General features: G+C 41.2%; 1 protein-coding gene across 1 annotated transcript in view; it reads left to right on the top strand.

Annotated features, from left to right (window-relative positions):
- The window catches only part of trpn1 (transient receptor potential cation channel, subfamily N, member 1), a 173,055-nt gene extending 166,080 nt beyond the window's left edge, over positions 1–6,975 (top strand). The window contains exons 28-29 of the mRNA XM_048595966.1: positions 4,615–4,722; positions 5,686–6,975. Of these exons, the coding sequence (XP_048451923.1) occupies positions 4,615–4,722; positions 5,686–5,783 (206 nt within the window). The 3' untranslated portion in view covers positions 5,784–6,975. The remainder of the gene's footprint in view (positions 1–4,614; positions 4,723–5,685) is intronic.
- Positions 6,976–15,519: the final 8,544 nt, after the last annotated feature.

The raw sequence follows: 15,519 nt of genomic DNA on the forward strand, positions 1-15,519 counted from the left end.
GGGTGGACACCAGTGGACTTGTGGAAGGATAGTGTTAGGAATCACGTGTTCGTCCAGTTCTATACCTTGTTATCTTACATACCACAGAGCAGTTCCATTCTCAGTATTTGCAAGCTGTTGATCCTCTCGGTGTTGTTGTTGGCGTTGCTATTGTAACAAGATGGCAGGTGGAGTAAAATGTGTGAAGTTACTCACTTTTGGTATTTTGAATCAAAAAGGAGAACTTTTTTTAACATGCACCAAACGTGTATATTTTGTTGTTCGGAGGGACTTAAGTATACTTGTGCAAAGGAACACAAAGTTATCAGGTGCATCACGCAATTAGGAGAGCCAATGGCATGCTGGCTTTTATTGAAAGGAGATTGGAGCATTAGAATAAAGATGTAGTTATGAAGAGAGGTTGGATAGGCACAGGTTGTTTTCTTTACAGCAGAGAATGCTGAGAGGGGATCTGAATGAGGTGTATAAGATTGTGAGGGGCATGGACAGGGTGGATAAGAAGCAGCTGTTTCCCTTATTCAGAGGGTCAAGAAGAAAGGGAGTAATTTTAAGGTGAAGTGTAGGGGATTTGAGGAAAATCCTTTTCACCCAGAGGGTGGTGAGTATCTGGAATGCACTGCCTTGGAGGGTAGTAGAGGCAGAAAACCTCACAACTTTTAAAAAGCATGTGGATGAGCACTTGAAATGTTTCAATTTTCAAGGCTATGAACAAGTGCTGGAAAGTGGCATTAGTTTGATGGGTCAGTGCAGACCTGATGGACTGAAAGGCCTCTTCCGTGCTAGAATACTATATGCAGTTTTAATCTCCATATTTAAGAAAGAGCCTATTTACTTCAGACATGGTAGAATGAAAATTCATTAGATTCACCCTTGTCACTAGAGAGAGGGTTGCCCATGAAAACAGGCTGAGTAAATTGGGCACTATATTCTCTGGAGTTTAGAAGAATGAGAGGTGAAGGAATTTTGCAGGATACACAGTTTTTTTTAATTCATTAACGGGATGAGGGCGTTGCTGACCAGGCAGCATTTATTGCCCAGAGGACAGATAAAAGTCAACTACATTGCTGTGGGTCTGGAGTCACATGTAGACCAGACCAGGTAAGGATGGTAGTTTCCTTCCCTAAAGGGCATTAGCGAACCAGGTAGGTTTTTCCTGACAATTGGCAATGGACTCATGGTCATCAGTAGATTATTAATTCCAGATATTTATTGAATTCAAATTCCACCATCTGCCATATCAGGATTTGAACCCGGGTCCCCAGGATGTTATCTGGGTCTCCGGATTAACAGCCCAACAATAATACCACTAAGCCATTGCCTCCCTTTGCCTCAAGTGAGAGGTTATTTCCCTTGTCACAGAGAGAGTGCAGCCAAGGTTCATTAGACTGATACAGGGCTTGGCTGGACTGTACTATCAGGAGAGATTGCTTTGACTGGGTACATATTTGCTAGAGTGTAGAGGATGAAAAGGGATTGAAATCTAATCAATTCTAACAGGGCTGGACAGCCTAGATGCTGGGAGGATGTTTTCCCTGGTTGGGAGTCTACACTCAGGAGTCACAGTCTCAAGATGTGGGTTCAACCATTTAGGACAAAGATGAGCAAAAAGGTCTTCATCCAAAGTGTAGTGAGCCAGTAGAATTCTCTACCACAGGAGGTTGTGGAGGCCAAATCACTGAATATATTCAAGAAACTGATAAATTTTAAAGGCATTAAAAGCATAGGGAGAAGGTGGGAATGAAATGGACGATCAGCCGTGACCTTATTGAACGGCAGAGCAGGCTCAAAGTGCGGAATTATCCCTATTTTCAATGTTTCTATCTTATTTCCCCTGGATGGGGTATCAAGAATATGAGGCCATAACCTCAGAATAAGGTGCTGGTCTTTCAACACTGAGAAGAGGAAGAGTTTCTTCGTTCAACGGGTTTTGAACTTTGAAATTCTGAACCCCAGGAGCTTCTGTGCAACATTACTGACTTTATTTAAACTTAGATATTTTTGAACTCCCAGAAAATCTTAGGATGTGGAAGAGTAGATGGAAATGTGGAGTTCAGGCTGAAGATCAGCCCTAATTATATTGAAGATAAAGGGGACTCTAGTCCTGCTCCTGTTTCTTTTGGTCCAATGTTCTAATGTTCCAAGTAAAGAGGAACTGACCTGAGAAATGTTTCAATATATGCTCATTCCCATTAATTATGAGCATAAAGAAATTTTTCTTGTCCAGTATGACTAAATGGCGGATATCACTTTGGATGCCTTTTGTATGGCCCACTTTATATTCAATTCTATTGAAATCAGACCAGCTGATTAACAGATTTTTAAAATTTATTAGCTATTACACACGCACGCACGCACGCACACACACACACACACACACACACACACACACTCTACCCACAGTCTTAGAACGCATACTTCGCCCACAAGTTCACTATCTCCCCTTACAATATGCGTTTCGTTCAGATCGCAGTTTTCATCCTTTCATTTGGTTCATGGTGGATATTATTTCAGTGTGATACAGCCAAGAGACTATATACTTTACATGGCAATATCTCCTTCCTCCTGAAGTATAAGTCATGTGAAAGAAATAGGTACAATTTATAATGATGAGGCAGAAGTCTATAAAATGTTTTGTTTGATACTCAAGAATGCATTAAAAGCTCCCTAAACTTTAATTCTGGGGAGCAATTGGATGATTATATTCCAGCCTTCCCAATTAAGATAAAATATATAAACATTGAACGTGTCCAAGAAAGACAAAAGAACAGTGAAAGCAACATTAATCAAAGGAAAAGACTTTTTTTTTTAAATTTGGCTTAAATTCTGATCATTTTAAGAGCTCCTGGATGTATGGTTGGAGTTTAATAGTCAAGAGAAAAATAGGCATAAACTTACACTTAAAACAGTTGTCAAGAAAGTGAAAGCCCATAGAATCCAAGGCAAAGTGGCTCGCTTGACCCAAAATTGGCTGAAAGGCAGGATGATCAGAGGATGGTCCTGTAACCCTGTTTCCAATAAGGTTCCTTTGGATCATTGTTGGGGCCCTTGCTGTTTGTGGTGTACGTTAATGATTTGGACTTCAGTGTAGAGGGTACTGAATAGTGAGGAGGAGGGAAGAGGAACTATGGAAAAGGAACCAGAGAAAGGAATGCCAAAGACATCAAGACCAAGGGCCATTTCCACCTCCCAGAAACAGCTGCCAGCTGTGTGGTCAGAGATGTAGCTCTAGGATTGGGCTCATCAGCCACACAATGATCCACAGAGCCCAAGACCAATGACACAGGATTTCCTGGGTGGATAATCATATCTGTTAGTGAGTGATTGCCGATGATGAACAAGGTAAGTGATTACACTGTGAACGATAAGACTCTGGAAAGTACTGAAGATCAGAGGGACCCTCTGAGGGACCCTTGGTGGGTTCATCCACTGTGCTTCAGGGGTTATGAGGAGAGATTACACAAATTATGCCTATTTTCTCGAGAATTTAGAAGGTTAGGGAGTGATCTGATCAAAGCCTTCAACTTAATAAGAGGAAAATTTGGGGTAGATAAACTATTTCCACCAGTTAAAGATTCTAGAACTAGGGGTCATAGTGTAAAAATTAGGGCCAGACCATTCAGGAGAGATGTTAGGAAGCACTTCTACATGTATAGGATGGTAGGGGTTGGAAACTCTCTTCCACAAATAGCAGTTAATTCTAGATCAATCATTAATTTTAAATGTAAGCTGTTTTTTTGGCAAGCTAAGATATTAAGGGATGTGGGCCCATATGGAGTTAGGCTACAGATCGGCCATGATCTCATTAAATGACAGAATAGGCTCGAGGGGCTGAATGGTCTATTCTGTTCCTATCTTCCTATGATTCCTGAAGATTGCAAGCAGGTAGATAAGGTGGTTAAGAAGGTATATGGAATACTTCCATTTTAGGTTGAGGTATGAAATACAAGGAGGTTTTGTTGGAACTGTTAGTCCACAGCTGGGGTTCTGTGTGCAGTTCTGGTCACCACATTATAGAAAGGATATGATTGCACTATAGACATAGTCAGAGCAGATTTCTGCAGAAGAGGTTTGCCAGGATAATGCCTGGGATGAAGATTCTGAGCTCTGAGGAAAGATTGGACAGGCTGAGGTTGTTTTCCTTGGAACAGCAAAGGTTGAGAGATGATCTGTATAAGATTATGGGAGGCACAGATAAGGCAGGTAGGAAAACACTTGTTGCATTAATAGAGGGTTCAATAATCAGGATGGAATAGTTCTAAGCTCAGAGTTAGAAGGCTAAGAGGGGGGTTGAGGAGAAATGTGTCCACCAAGAGAGTGATGGGAGTCTGTGACTCAGGGTGGTTGAGTCAGGAACTCTCATAACATTTCAGCGGTACTGCCATAGTCTCCAGGGATATGGGCTAAGAACTGGGAAATAGTATTAGTATAGTCCCATTTTTGTTGACTGATGCAGTCACAATGGGTTGAATGGCCTCACTCTGTGCTGTAAACAGATATGGCTCTACGAATTGTAAACATCCAAAGTTTGAAACCAAATACTAACAGCAGAATATTTCTAATTTTAAAATCAGAGTGAATATGGTAAATCTAGCTTCGAACATTATCTCTCCACAGGTTTCTTAAGAGGCATAAGGCAAAATGGTCCGATGCAAATTGAAGATGCTATTGACTGGCACAACGTGGTGATTCGTTACTTAACAATGAAAGGGCAGACAGATGCTGGTATGTTTGAAAAGGATTCCTCTCAATATGAGGATGTAATCAACGCAGAACATTTTATGGGGTTTTTTTGTAAATAGTAAGTTCCTGAATGGCATCTACATTGAGACAAACTAAAAATGTAAGTGCATAGGACACTGTTTGTAGCGTGAGCACACTAATATTTCTTTCAGGCATTGTGGGATGAGGATGTCACTGGCAAAGCAAGCAATCATTGTCCATCCCTAATTGACTTTGAAATGAGTGGCTTTCTCAGCCATTTCAGCCACATTGCTGTGAATCTGGAGTCACATTTGAACAGACGAGATGAAGATGATAGATTTCCTTCCTTAGAGGGAGGGTATAGGTGACAACAATTTTACAGTTACCATCACTAATGACTAGCTTTCAGATTATTTCCAGATTAATTTGAATTGCATTTAAATTCCACTAATACAGTATTGGGATTTGAAAACACATGCCACAATATTAGCCTAGTCTTCCAGGTTACAAGTCCAGTGACATACCATTACACCTCCATGTTTGCCTTACATAATCTTAAGAATGTGTCAAACTGGTTTAATGCATTTACCTCATTGACCGGGAATGGAATGGGATATGCAGCATCGTTTTTTGAAATGGCACATTGTTCCATTGAAGATGCACGGGTGAACGTGAGCATTCTTCAAAAGCCTAGATGTCACCTTTCACTGTTGGCTGTGAGCAGAGCATATCTTGTCACTGCTATCCAGGATTGTCATTCACACTTCACCGATTACAACATGGACCTCAAAATATCCAACCGTATTCCCAAAAGAAGAACAAAGAAAAAGAACAAAGAAGAAAAGTTATCACTCTCACCTCCCCTCCCCAAAATTTACACATCAAAAAGAGATAAACAGTTTCTCTTGTGGCAATTAAAATAGCTACATTGCTTCAACAAAATACTGAAAACTAATTTTTATTTTGATCCTTTGTATTGTTTAGGTTTGGTCTTGATACAGCTGCAGTACGAAGGAAGACCCAAAGTCTATAAGTGTGATTTTGGCACTAGTTGCCAAATGCCAGTATTGTCAAAATCATGATGGGCAGCCCACACTGATTACAGTGTTTCTTTGTGAAGTATGTGAGAAGCCAGTGCAGTGATGTGTGCCTCTTTCAAGGACATCAGCTATGTTGGAAACAGTTTCCTGTCATGCAATGGTGATCTGTGGAGCAGTATGTTTATAATCATTGATGAAGTGCAGTTGAGTGTGATATATTTTTAATTCATTGCGGAGTTATGACTGCATGTGTTTCAGAGGCATCACCTCCATATCTAAGTGCCTATTTGGTGGGGACCCGAACATAACGCAGTGTGATTTTTAAAATATGCTCAACATGACATGACAAAAGTTTGTCTAGCACCATGTGTTTTACAGTTTTTCATGAAAATGTACCTCTTTAAAGAGGTGATTCATTGCTTTTGTTCAAATAATGTTGAGAGAAATACACCAAAAAAGGAAAATAAGGAATGACAGTGAGTTGTGAATGTTTAATGGTAATACCAACTTCCTACGTTCCTCGTTTACTTATTCATTCTGTATTGCTTTACGTCCTGATGGAATTGTGAAGCATTGAAGTCAGTGCCTGACCTATAGATTTTTGCTTTATGTCTCAACTCTGTTTAATACGTGCTATAATAACATATTCAGAGTCTAACTTTATTTTTCCTCCAGATAAAGCAAACTCCTAGCAGATTGATCAGAAGCTGTAGCAGTGCAGGTTGGGATTGAGAATTTCCTTCATGTTTTTAAAGCTACTTCTCTATTCCCTCTCGTGATGCTCCTCAGCCATCCTCAGCAAAATGGAGTAAATAAACGTTCTGATTCCAAGGCCTCTTCCATAGATATTGCTCTGAAGCATGCTCCCATAGTGTGCATTGGAGTGACTTTGAATCAAGTCCATCACTCCAGCAGATTGCACTTCTGCGACCAGAAACAAATCATCATTAATATTTCTGAGTATCTCGGATTAATTTTAATTTTGCTCCATCCCCACACTTCCCCTCAACCCTCAATCCCTGTAATGCCTTTGTTGCTCACATTAACTGTGAAGGTGACCTTAACATGGGTGGCATGATGACTCAGTAGTTAGCACTGCTGCCTCAAGTGTCGGGGAACTGGATTCGATTCCAGACTCGGGGAAATGTCTGTGTGGAGTTTGCATGTTCTCCCCATGTCTGCTGGGTTTCCTCTGGGTGCTCTGGTTCCCCCCATTGCCCAGAGATGTGTAGGCTTGGTGGACTGGCCATGTTAAATTGCCCTGTAGTGTCCAGGGATGTGCAGGATAGGTGCGTTAGCCATGGGAAATGCAGTGTTACAGGGTGGGGTGGGGGAATGACTGGGTGTATGATGCTCTTTGGAGGATTGGTGTGGACATGATGGACCAAATGGCCTGCTTCCACACTGTAGTGATTCCAGTACATGAATTTATTTTTGCATCAGATTCCTTTTAGGTGAGAGTTAGAGATGCTTCAAACATCCCATAGTGTGCTGGCCATTGTTGCAGAATAGAGGGGAGAAAGAGGCCCTCGAGTAAATGAGAGCAAACAATTCAATCTGTCTTCCATTTACTACACAAGCATTGCTTTACTTGCACTGAGGGATTCCACTCCACCAACAAGGGCAACCACTGATGACATGGTGACTTCCACAAGCCCAGTATGCATGTTGTATGAATTATGGTAGGAAAGGTTATTGACATGCTGAAACATTGCCTGCTGCCTGGATCACCCTGCATTATTCAGAGGAGCAAACCCATTCCCAGTCATCCGCTGAATGCTCCGTCATGAGGGAATATCCTTTGCCACCACCTACATAGCAGAGAACCAGGGGTGTGAGAGGAAAGGAAACCTAGATTGGCTGTGAAAAACTCATCCCAGTCAATACCAGTAACTCTTACCCAATTCCCAATTCCAGTGTCTTGAATTCTACCTTCTCTCCGTCACTGACCATCACGCCATCGATTTGGCCACAGTGGACAAATAAAAGTCACCTGCAAAATAAGTCAAATTTACAAAAGAACTCATGCCATACTGCATGCAGAAATCAAGTATTCTCTGAATGCCTATCTTTCAATTGCCTTTGGCTCTCCTAATACTCAAGTAACTATCCAACTTCAGTGGATACAGCACGGCTGGTAAAAGTTTCTGACTTTCATTGAAGGATATTAGGGCTAGCTTTGAGGATGACCCTGAGTGGCTCAGGGTCTGGGAAGAGCTAAATATCTGATGTTGAGGATAACCATATTAGATATGTGTCCGGATGAATGGTAGGTGAATGGTGGGGGCTTGTGGTTTAATCAGTGTCTTAAGCTAATGGTGTAGCTTCAGTCAATACAGTGTGGAGCTGTTCTAAGGAGTCCAGATGAAGGGTCCAGACCCAAATGTCAATTTTCCTGCTCCTTTGATGCTGCCTGACCTGCCGTGTTCCTCAAGCTCCACACTGTATTGACTCTGACTCCAGCATCTGCAGTTCTTACTATCTCTGCTTATGTTAGTTGTAAGATGTTATCAACAATACTACCAAATAACACATGAACAGCATTCAAGGTTATGAATCAAGCGCTGAAAAGTAGAGTTAGTATGGATAGGTTGGCACAGACTCAATGGGCCGAAGGGACTCTTCTGTGTTATATGATTCTGTGATATGGACAAAGTTGAACTCCAGAGGTGGAATGAGAGTGACTGCCCTTGACACCAAAGCAGTGTTTGACTGAGTGTAGCATCAAGATGCCCAAAAGGCAAAACTGAAGTCAGTCGGCAATTTAGGGAGTTGGGTGCAGGGGGTGGACTCTTCTTTGGTTGGAGTGTCACACCTGACACACAGGAAGATGGTTGTGATTTTTGGAGACCAATCATGTCAGTCCCAAGTTTCACTGCAGGAGTTCCTCAGGGTGTGATCTCAACACAATAATCAGCATAACGCAGCATAAGGTCAGACATGGGGACTCCTCCAACACTGAAGTGGTCCGTACTGATTTACAGCAAGTCATGAACAACATTCAGACTTAAGCTGATACATGGCAGGCACCATTCATGCCATACAAGTGCCATTCAATGACCATTTCCATCAAGAGAGAATCTAACCATCATCCCCTGCTATTCAAAGGTGTTCCCATCACTGAATCCCCTACTGTTAACATCCTGGGGGTTAACATCAACTAGAAACAGAACTAGACCATCATATCAATATTGTGGCTGCAAGAGCATGTCAGTGACAGGATATTTGGAGGCATGCAATTCACCTCCGGTCTCCACAAAGCCTGTCAACAATCTCCAAGACACAAGTCAAGGATGTGATGGGATATTCTCTACTTGCCTGGATAAATGTAGCTCCAAAAATGATCAAGAAGCTTAACATCATCCAGTATAAAGCTGCCCCTTCAGTGCTCACTGCCTGCACTGATGCACAATGGCAGCATGTGCATTATATACAAGGTGCATTGCAACATTCATCAATGCTCCTTCAACATCACCTCCCCACTCCACAATCTCTGCCATCTAGATGGACAAGGGCAGCAGTTGTGTGTGAAGGCCATGACCTGCAAGTCACACACCATGCCGACTTGGAACATTATTCCTTCACTATCACTGGGCCAAACTCCTGGAGCTCCCTTCCTAACAGTACGGTAGGTGTACCAGTCCAGCTTGACTGAAGTATTTCAAGAAGGCAGTTTATTACCAACTTCTCAGGGGCAACTAGAAATTGGCAACAAATAATGGCTATGCCAGTAAAATCCACATCCCATGAAAAAATAAGAAAGAAGCTCACTAAACTATTTACACTCTGCTTGCCCTGTTTATTGCTGTTTCAGTTCTCTCATAGATATTTTATATTCCCTACTTTGTTCCCTACTAAATTGAGAACCCTGGACTTAATATGTATTTTTTGTTTCATTTTAATTTCAATGTCTTTAGTTATCCAGGGAAGCTCCAGATGTGAATGCCCATTTCAGTGCCCCTCAAGTGCCCATTTTATTGCCCCTCACAGGCTTTTGACTGTTTCATGATATCATAAGACATAGGAGCAGGAGTCAGCCACATTGCCCTTCAAGTCCACCCCACCATTCATTAAATTCATGGCTGACCTGTTAGTCCTTAACTCCATTTTCTTGCCTTTTCCTCATAACCCTCAATTCCCTTACTGATTAAAATTCCATCTGTCTCAGCCTTGAATTTACTCATGAATCAGCCTCTACAATCTCTGCCATAAAGAATTCCACATATTTACTTTCCTCTGAGAGAAAAATTTCTTCGTCATCTTTGTCTTAAATTGGTGACCCTTACTCTGAGTTTATATGTCCTAGACTCTCTGACAAGAGAAACAACTTTCCACTTCTACCTCATAATGTCCGCTAAGAATCTTGTATGTTTCAATAAGGTCATCTTGCATTCTTATGAACTCCAATGATTACAAGACCAAAGTACTTAACCTGACCTCATAAGTAAATCATTAGCTTTGTTGGTTAACTATGGTTGGTTTAGCCCCATCCTCTCACATAAATCTTTGAAACGTGCTTTTAACTTCACAGCTGTAATTACACTATGTCATTTTGCCTGTGACTGAGTATTAATCACAAGATTATTATCTTGGAGGGTCTGCTTTGTAATGTAGATTCTAACTGTTCAAAGTCCTTTTATCGCTCTCTCCTTTCTAGTCCTACCAAAGTCATTGGTACAACGTGGAAGACAGCAACTGGATCCCTCCCCATTCACTCCTAATTCCTCTCCTGTCCTGAGGAGATGTCCTTAATCCTGGCCATAAGCAGACAGCACATCCTTGGGCTACATACTCACAGTAACTTTCCCCTCAGTTACACTGTAATTGTTGACAATTGCAAGGGCTGAGGCTTCTCAAGCACTGTCTCCTGGATACCCATGCCTGTCTGACCTGCAGTCACACCCTTCTGTCCCTGATCGTAAACCAAACTTGAATTATTTAATCTGAAGGGTATACCCATCTCCTGGAGCAAAGTATCCAGGTAATTTTCCACCCTCCCTGTTGTGGCATAGTGTCTGCAGTTTGGACTCCAGCTCCTCAACTTAGATCCAAAATTCTGTGAGCTACAAACATTTACTAAGATGTGTTTACATTGGATCACCTTAGTGTCCAGCAGCTCCCACATGCTGCTACAGCAACGCATCACCCATTCTGCCATCACCATTGCACTTAAATCTAATTAATTAATTAATGCTATAGTATTGCTTTTTTCTCTTGTGCTCTTTATACTTTTGCACCTATATCACATACTTACCAAAAGCTAATTTAAAAAAAAAGAGAGAAAGAAAAGACTTGAGACCAAAATACAAGCTAAAAGTTTTTACATTAAGGATGAGAAATAACAATTCCACTGACCAATCAGCTGCTTTCCCTACACTCATGTCATATTGTGGTTTGATATCTCTCCCACCACTGGTCTCACATTGACCTCTGTGCTCTTTATCCTGTCCTGCTCACCTCTCACTCTGGAGAGATTACTTCTTGCAATAGCCTTACTTAACGTGCCAAGTGTCATCACTAAGGCTAATCTTCCTCACGTCCGTAATAATCAGCTTACATCCCCTTCCTCAACTTATCAACTCAACTGGAACCCATATTCTTTTGTTAACTCTAGACTTGATTATTCCAATGCATGCCTGGCCATTCTCCCACATTTCCCTCTTTCATAAACTCTACTACCCATGTTTTAACTCACAGCAAATCTCACTCACCCACCAAGCTTGTTCCCACATTGGCTTCCAACTAAACAACACTGATTTTCAAATACTCATCCTGTATTCATACCCCTCCATGGCCTCATCACTCCCTACCTGTGAGATATTCTGCAACCCCAATGCCCTCTAAGATCCATGAACTCCATCATTCCAGTATTGATGGAAGTGTCTTCAGCTTCCTCAATCATATCTCTGAAATTCTCTCTTTAAATGTCTTTGTCTCTCTCTCTCTACCTTGCTTCCATCTTTTAAGACATGCCCCAAAACGTATCTCTTCAACCAATGTTTTGGTTATCTGCCCTAATATCTTCCTCTAAAAGCCCTGTTAAAATTTCACTATATTTTAAGTTGTAAATTGCTACTATTGTACCTAGTCTGTGCCTGAATATCTCCTCTTTGTAGGTCCTGCCTGACTCATTTGCTGTGTCACCTAATAAACCTCAGCTAGATCTCATTTCAACACATTGGAATCAGGTCTCCTCTATTTAAGTGTTTTCATGTTTGGTAGTTCTTTGACCTTTGCAATAATAGCTCTGAATCTCATGATACAGCTTTCTCATTTGTTGCACTTCATTCCTCATAACTAGATCTGGCACTCAATCCTTCCTTGTTGGCCTAGAAACGTGTCAATAAAGAAAACTCTCTGGCATACATTTTAGAAATTCCTTTCCCTCTTTGCCCTTTACTTGTTTTTTTTTCCCCAGCTGTCTTACAGTGATTGAAGTCCCCCATTAAAGCTATTCCAAAGTGCTTGGATCTTTCTGTAATTTGCCTGCACGTTTTTCTCTAGTTCCTTCCCACTATTTGACCTATAGCATAAACCCAGCAGCATAATCTTTCCTCTGGATTTTTATAATTCCACTTGAATAGATATGTCTTTGAATCCTCAAGCATATCTTGCCTCTCCAGTATTATAGCAGTATTTGTTCTCCTTCTCTATCATTTTTGAATAGCCTGTAGCCAGGAATTTGAATGCCCAATCTTTTCCAAGATCTCATTAATCTCACTGTATCATCATAAAACTATGTACCTTGCAGCTCACCAAACTTACTTACTACAATCAAAACATTGTCATCCATGTACTCTAAATCTTCCTCCCATTTCCCCTATACCCAATCCCTGTCACTTCATAACTACACTTTATTCTAATGATGTTTCTTCCAGTCTTCCATGTATCTTGTTTCTAATGCTACAACATGGTTTCCTCCTTCCAACCAAATTAATTTAACCCAAGCCTAATCTCCTCTACAAAATCCAGTTTGTTCAATTCATAAATGAGAACCTTAAAACTGAATATTCTAGTTTCACTAATGGGAGATCTGATAAAACAAATATTTAAGAAAAATGTAACATTACTTTTCAAGAAGATAATCAGCTTCTTATTGCAGAACCACTGAATGATCATTCTTCATAGCTTAAAAATAGCCAATAATTTAGGCTGGTGGAAATTCTCATTCAATAAAGTGACGAAAGTTGAAACTGTATTTTTAATTTGCTTGCTCAACTTTTACTTCTGAAGTACCCAGCTTAATTTGCATTAAGAATTCTATTTTTGTCCTGTATTTCAAAAGTATTAGGAATGTTGCAGAAGTTTTCAGTCAATATCATGACTTCTTAGATTTGGAGAGAAAAGGAATAAAATTTAACCTGTGCTGTACAGGTGAGAAACCTGTTGCAGTATTAGAAAACATTTGTTTGAACTATGCTGCCAATAATGTATTAGTAGTACTGCTAGATGATGGTAATTGGTGAAAGAACTAACAAGCATCAGGATGTTGTACTGTGGACGTTTTGTCCTAACTGTAGTATGAACTACTTATCCTTGACATAACGTGTTAATGGAAAAAAACCCTTCATTGTTGTTCTCATGAAAAATTAAAAAGATGTTTTGAATGATGAGTTGTGTGTGTATTATACTTACCTTCCACCAATCTTACCCTCCACCACTACCACTCCCATCCATTTTCACCCATTCTTAATGGTGGAACATCTTAAGAGGAGTAGGCCATTCTTTATTCATTCACGGAATGAGGGGGTCACTGGCCAGGCCCAGCATTTATTGCCCATCCCAAATTGCCCAGAGGGCAGTTAAGAGTCAACCACATTGCTGTGGGTCTAGAGTCACATGTAGCCAGACCAGGTAAGGATGGCAGTTTCCTTCCCTAAAGGACATTAGTGAACAGATGGGTTTTTCTGACAATCAGCAATGGATTCATGGTCATCATTAGATTGCTAATTCCAGATTTTTTATTGAATTCAAATTCCACCATCTGCCGTCGCAGGATTCAAACCTGAGTCCCCAGAACATTATCTGAGTCTCTGGATTAACAGTCCAACGATAATACCATTAGGCCATCACCAACGTTTCTACTCAGCTCAGCCCATTCGAGCCTGCCACACAAATTAATATGATTGAACACTTCAATGCATTTTGTCCATGCCATCCCCACAACTGAAACTAATTATAATTAGAATTTTATCAACATCTATTTTCCATGTACTTAACAACTCTGCTTTCACAACCCTGTGTGGTAGAGAATTACAAAGGCTCACAACCCTCTGAGTAAAACATTTCTACTCATCTCAGACCTAAGTGGCATCCCCTGATTATTATATTTGTGTCCCCTGGGTTCTGCCATATTCCATCTGCCATGATTCTGTGCTCAATCACGGACCCTTTTCTTGAAGTCACTCTATATCGTCCTCACAACATACATTCCTGCTTAGTTTTGTATCATCTGCAAATTTGGAAATATTACATTTGATTCCCTTCTGCAAATTATTGATACATTATTGTGAACAGCCAGGGTCCAAGTACTGATCCTTGTGGTGCCCCATTAGTCACAGTGTGCCAGTACAAGAGCAACCCATTTATTCTTACTCTGTTTTCTTGTCTGTTCGGCAATCCTTTATGCATTACTTCCTATCCCATGTACTTCAACTATGCTAACCAATCTCTTGTGAGAGATCCATCAGGATGTTATTAGAGGGACCCCTAGACCAGTCTAAGCAGCAGAACAACAGCTTGAAGAGCCCTATTTCTGTTCTATCATGGCCCTCCTCATAGCATATGCACCAATTTAATGACGGTGCCACAGTGCCGAGTGACCAACACATTACATCAGCAAGTGAGTGCCTGCTATGTTCTGACCCCCTTCTCATCCTAGACCTCCATCAACCATTCAGGTTTTTGTTGCATTCAGTAGAGTCCATCATTATACTTACATGAGAGATGATGAAGCATTGTTCCCCTTGTCTGATAGCTCCTTGGAAGTTTCACAAGTGATAGGACACTTTTTGACCACCATTCGCCTTTTTAACTCATTAATTCTACCTTCTGCGTCACTGAGATGTCAGAGGTTAGATTTGAAAGCACCTATAATATGGTGAATCCATATTTGAGCAGCATTTGAAGTCTAAGCACTTGCATTGGAAACGGATGAAGAAATGTTAATGAATTAAAGTTGGAGTTGGCTGGAACGCAGCCCATGGTGGACACCGTCAGCACCAGCCTGATCACCATAAACTCCCACATGCACCCTCTTCCACCCATTCCCTTCCATCCCCAGCTTCCAATTCCTGTTTTACCTTGCACTGCCTCAACAGCCCATTTCCAACTGCCCTCCCCCAATGTGGTGGTGTCCACATTGAACTGCTCCTAAAATGGACCTCCCTGAACCTTTGCATTAAATATTGATGATGCTCACTCTGCTCCTCTGATCTTACGCACTTGTTCTACACACACACACCCCCTCCCCACTGATGTGGTCACTACACTATTCCCCCATCCCACCCTCCACCAGCCTCTGATGCTGTTCCAAATGCCCCATCCCCTCCCCTTTCACTCTGAGATTTTCCATCACTGTCGTTGACTGCACATCACACCTTTGTTCCCACCAACCCCATTGCCACCACAAAAGCATTAACTATCCCACCCCTTTCGGCAGTGATCTTACTACTGTCATAGGCTCATAGAGTCATACAGCATGGAAACCAACCCTTTGGTCCAACCAGTCCACACCGACCATGTTCCCAAACTAAACTAGTCACACCTGCCTGTGCTT

The sequence above is a fragment of the Rhincodon typus genome, chromosome 4, assembly GCF_021869965.1.
Source record: "Rhincodon typus isolate 14 chromosome 4, sRhiTyp1.1, whole genome shotgun sequence".
Classification (NCBI taxonomy): Eukaryota; Metazoa; Chordata; class Chondrichthyes; order Orectolobiformes; family Rhincodontidae; genus Rhincodon; species Rhincodon typus.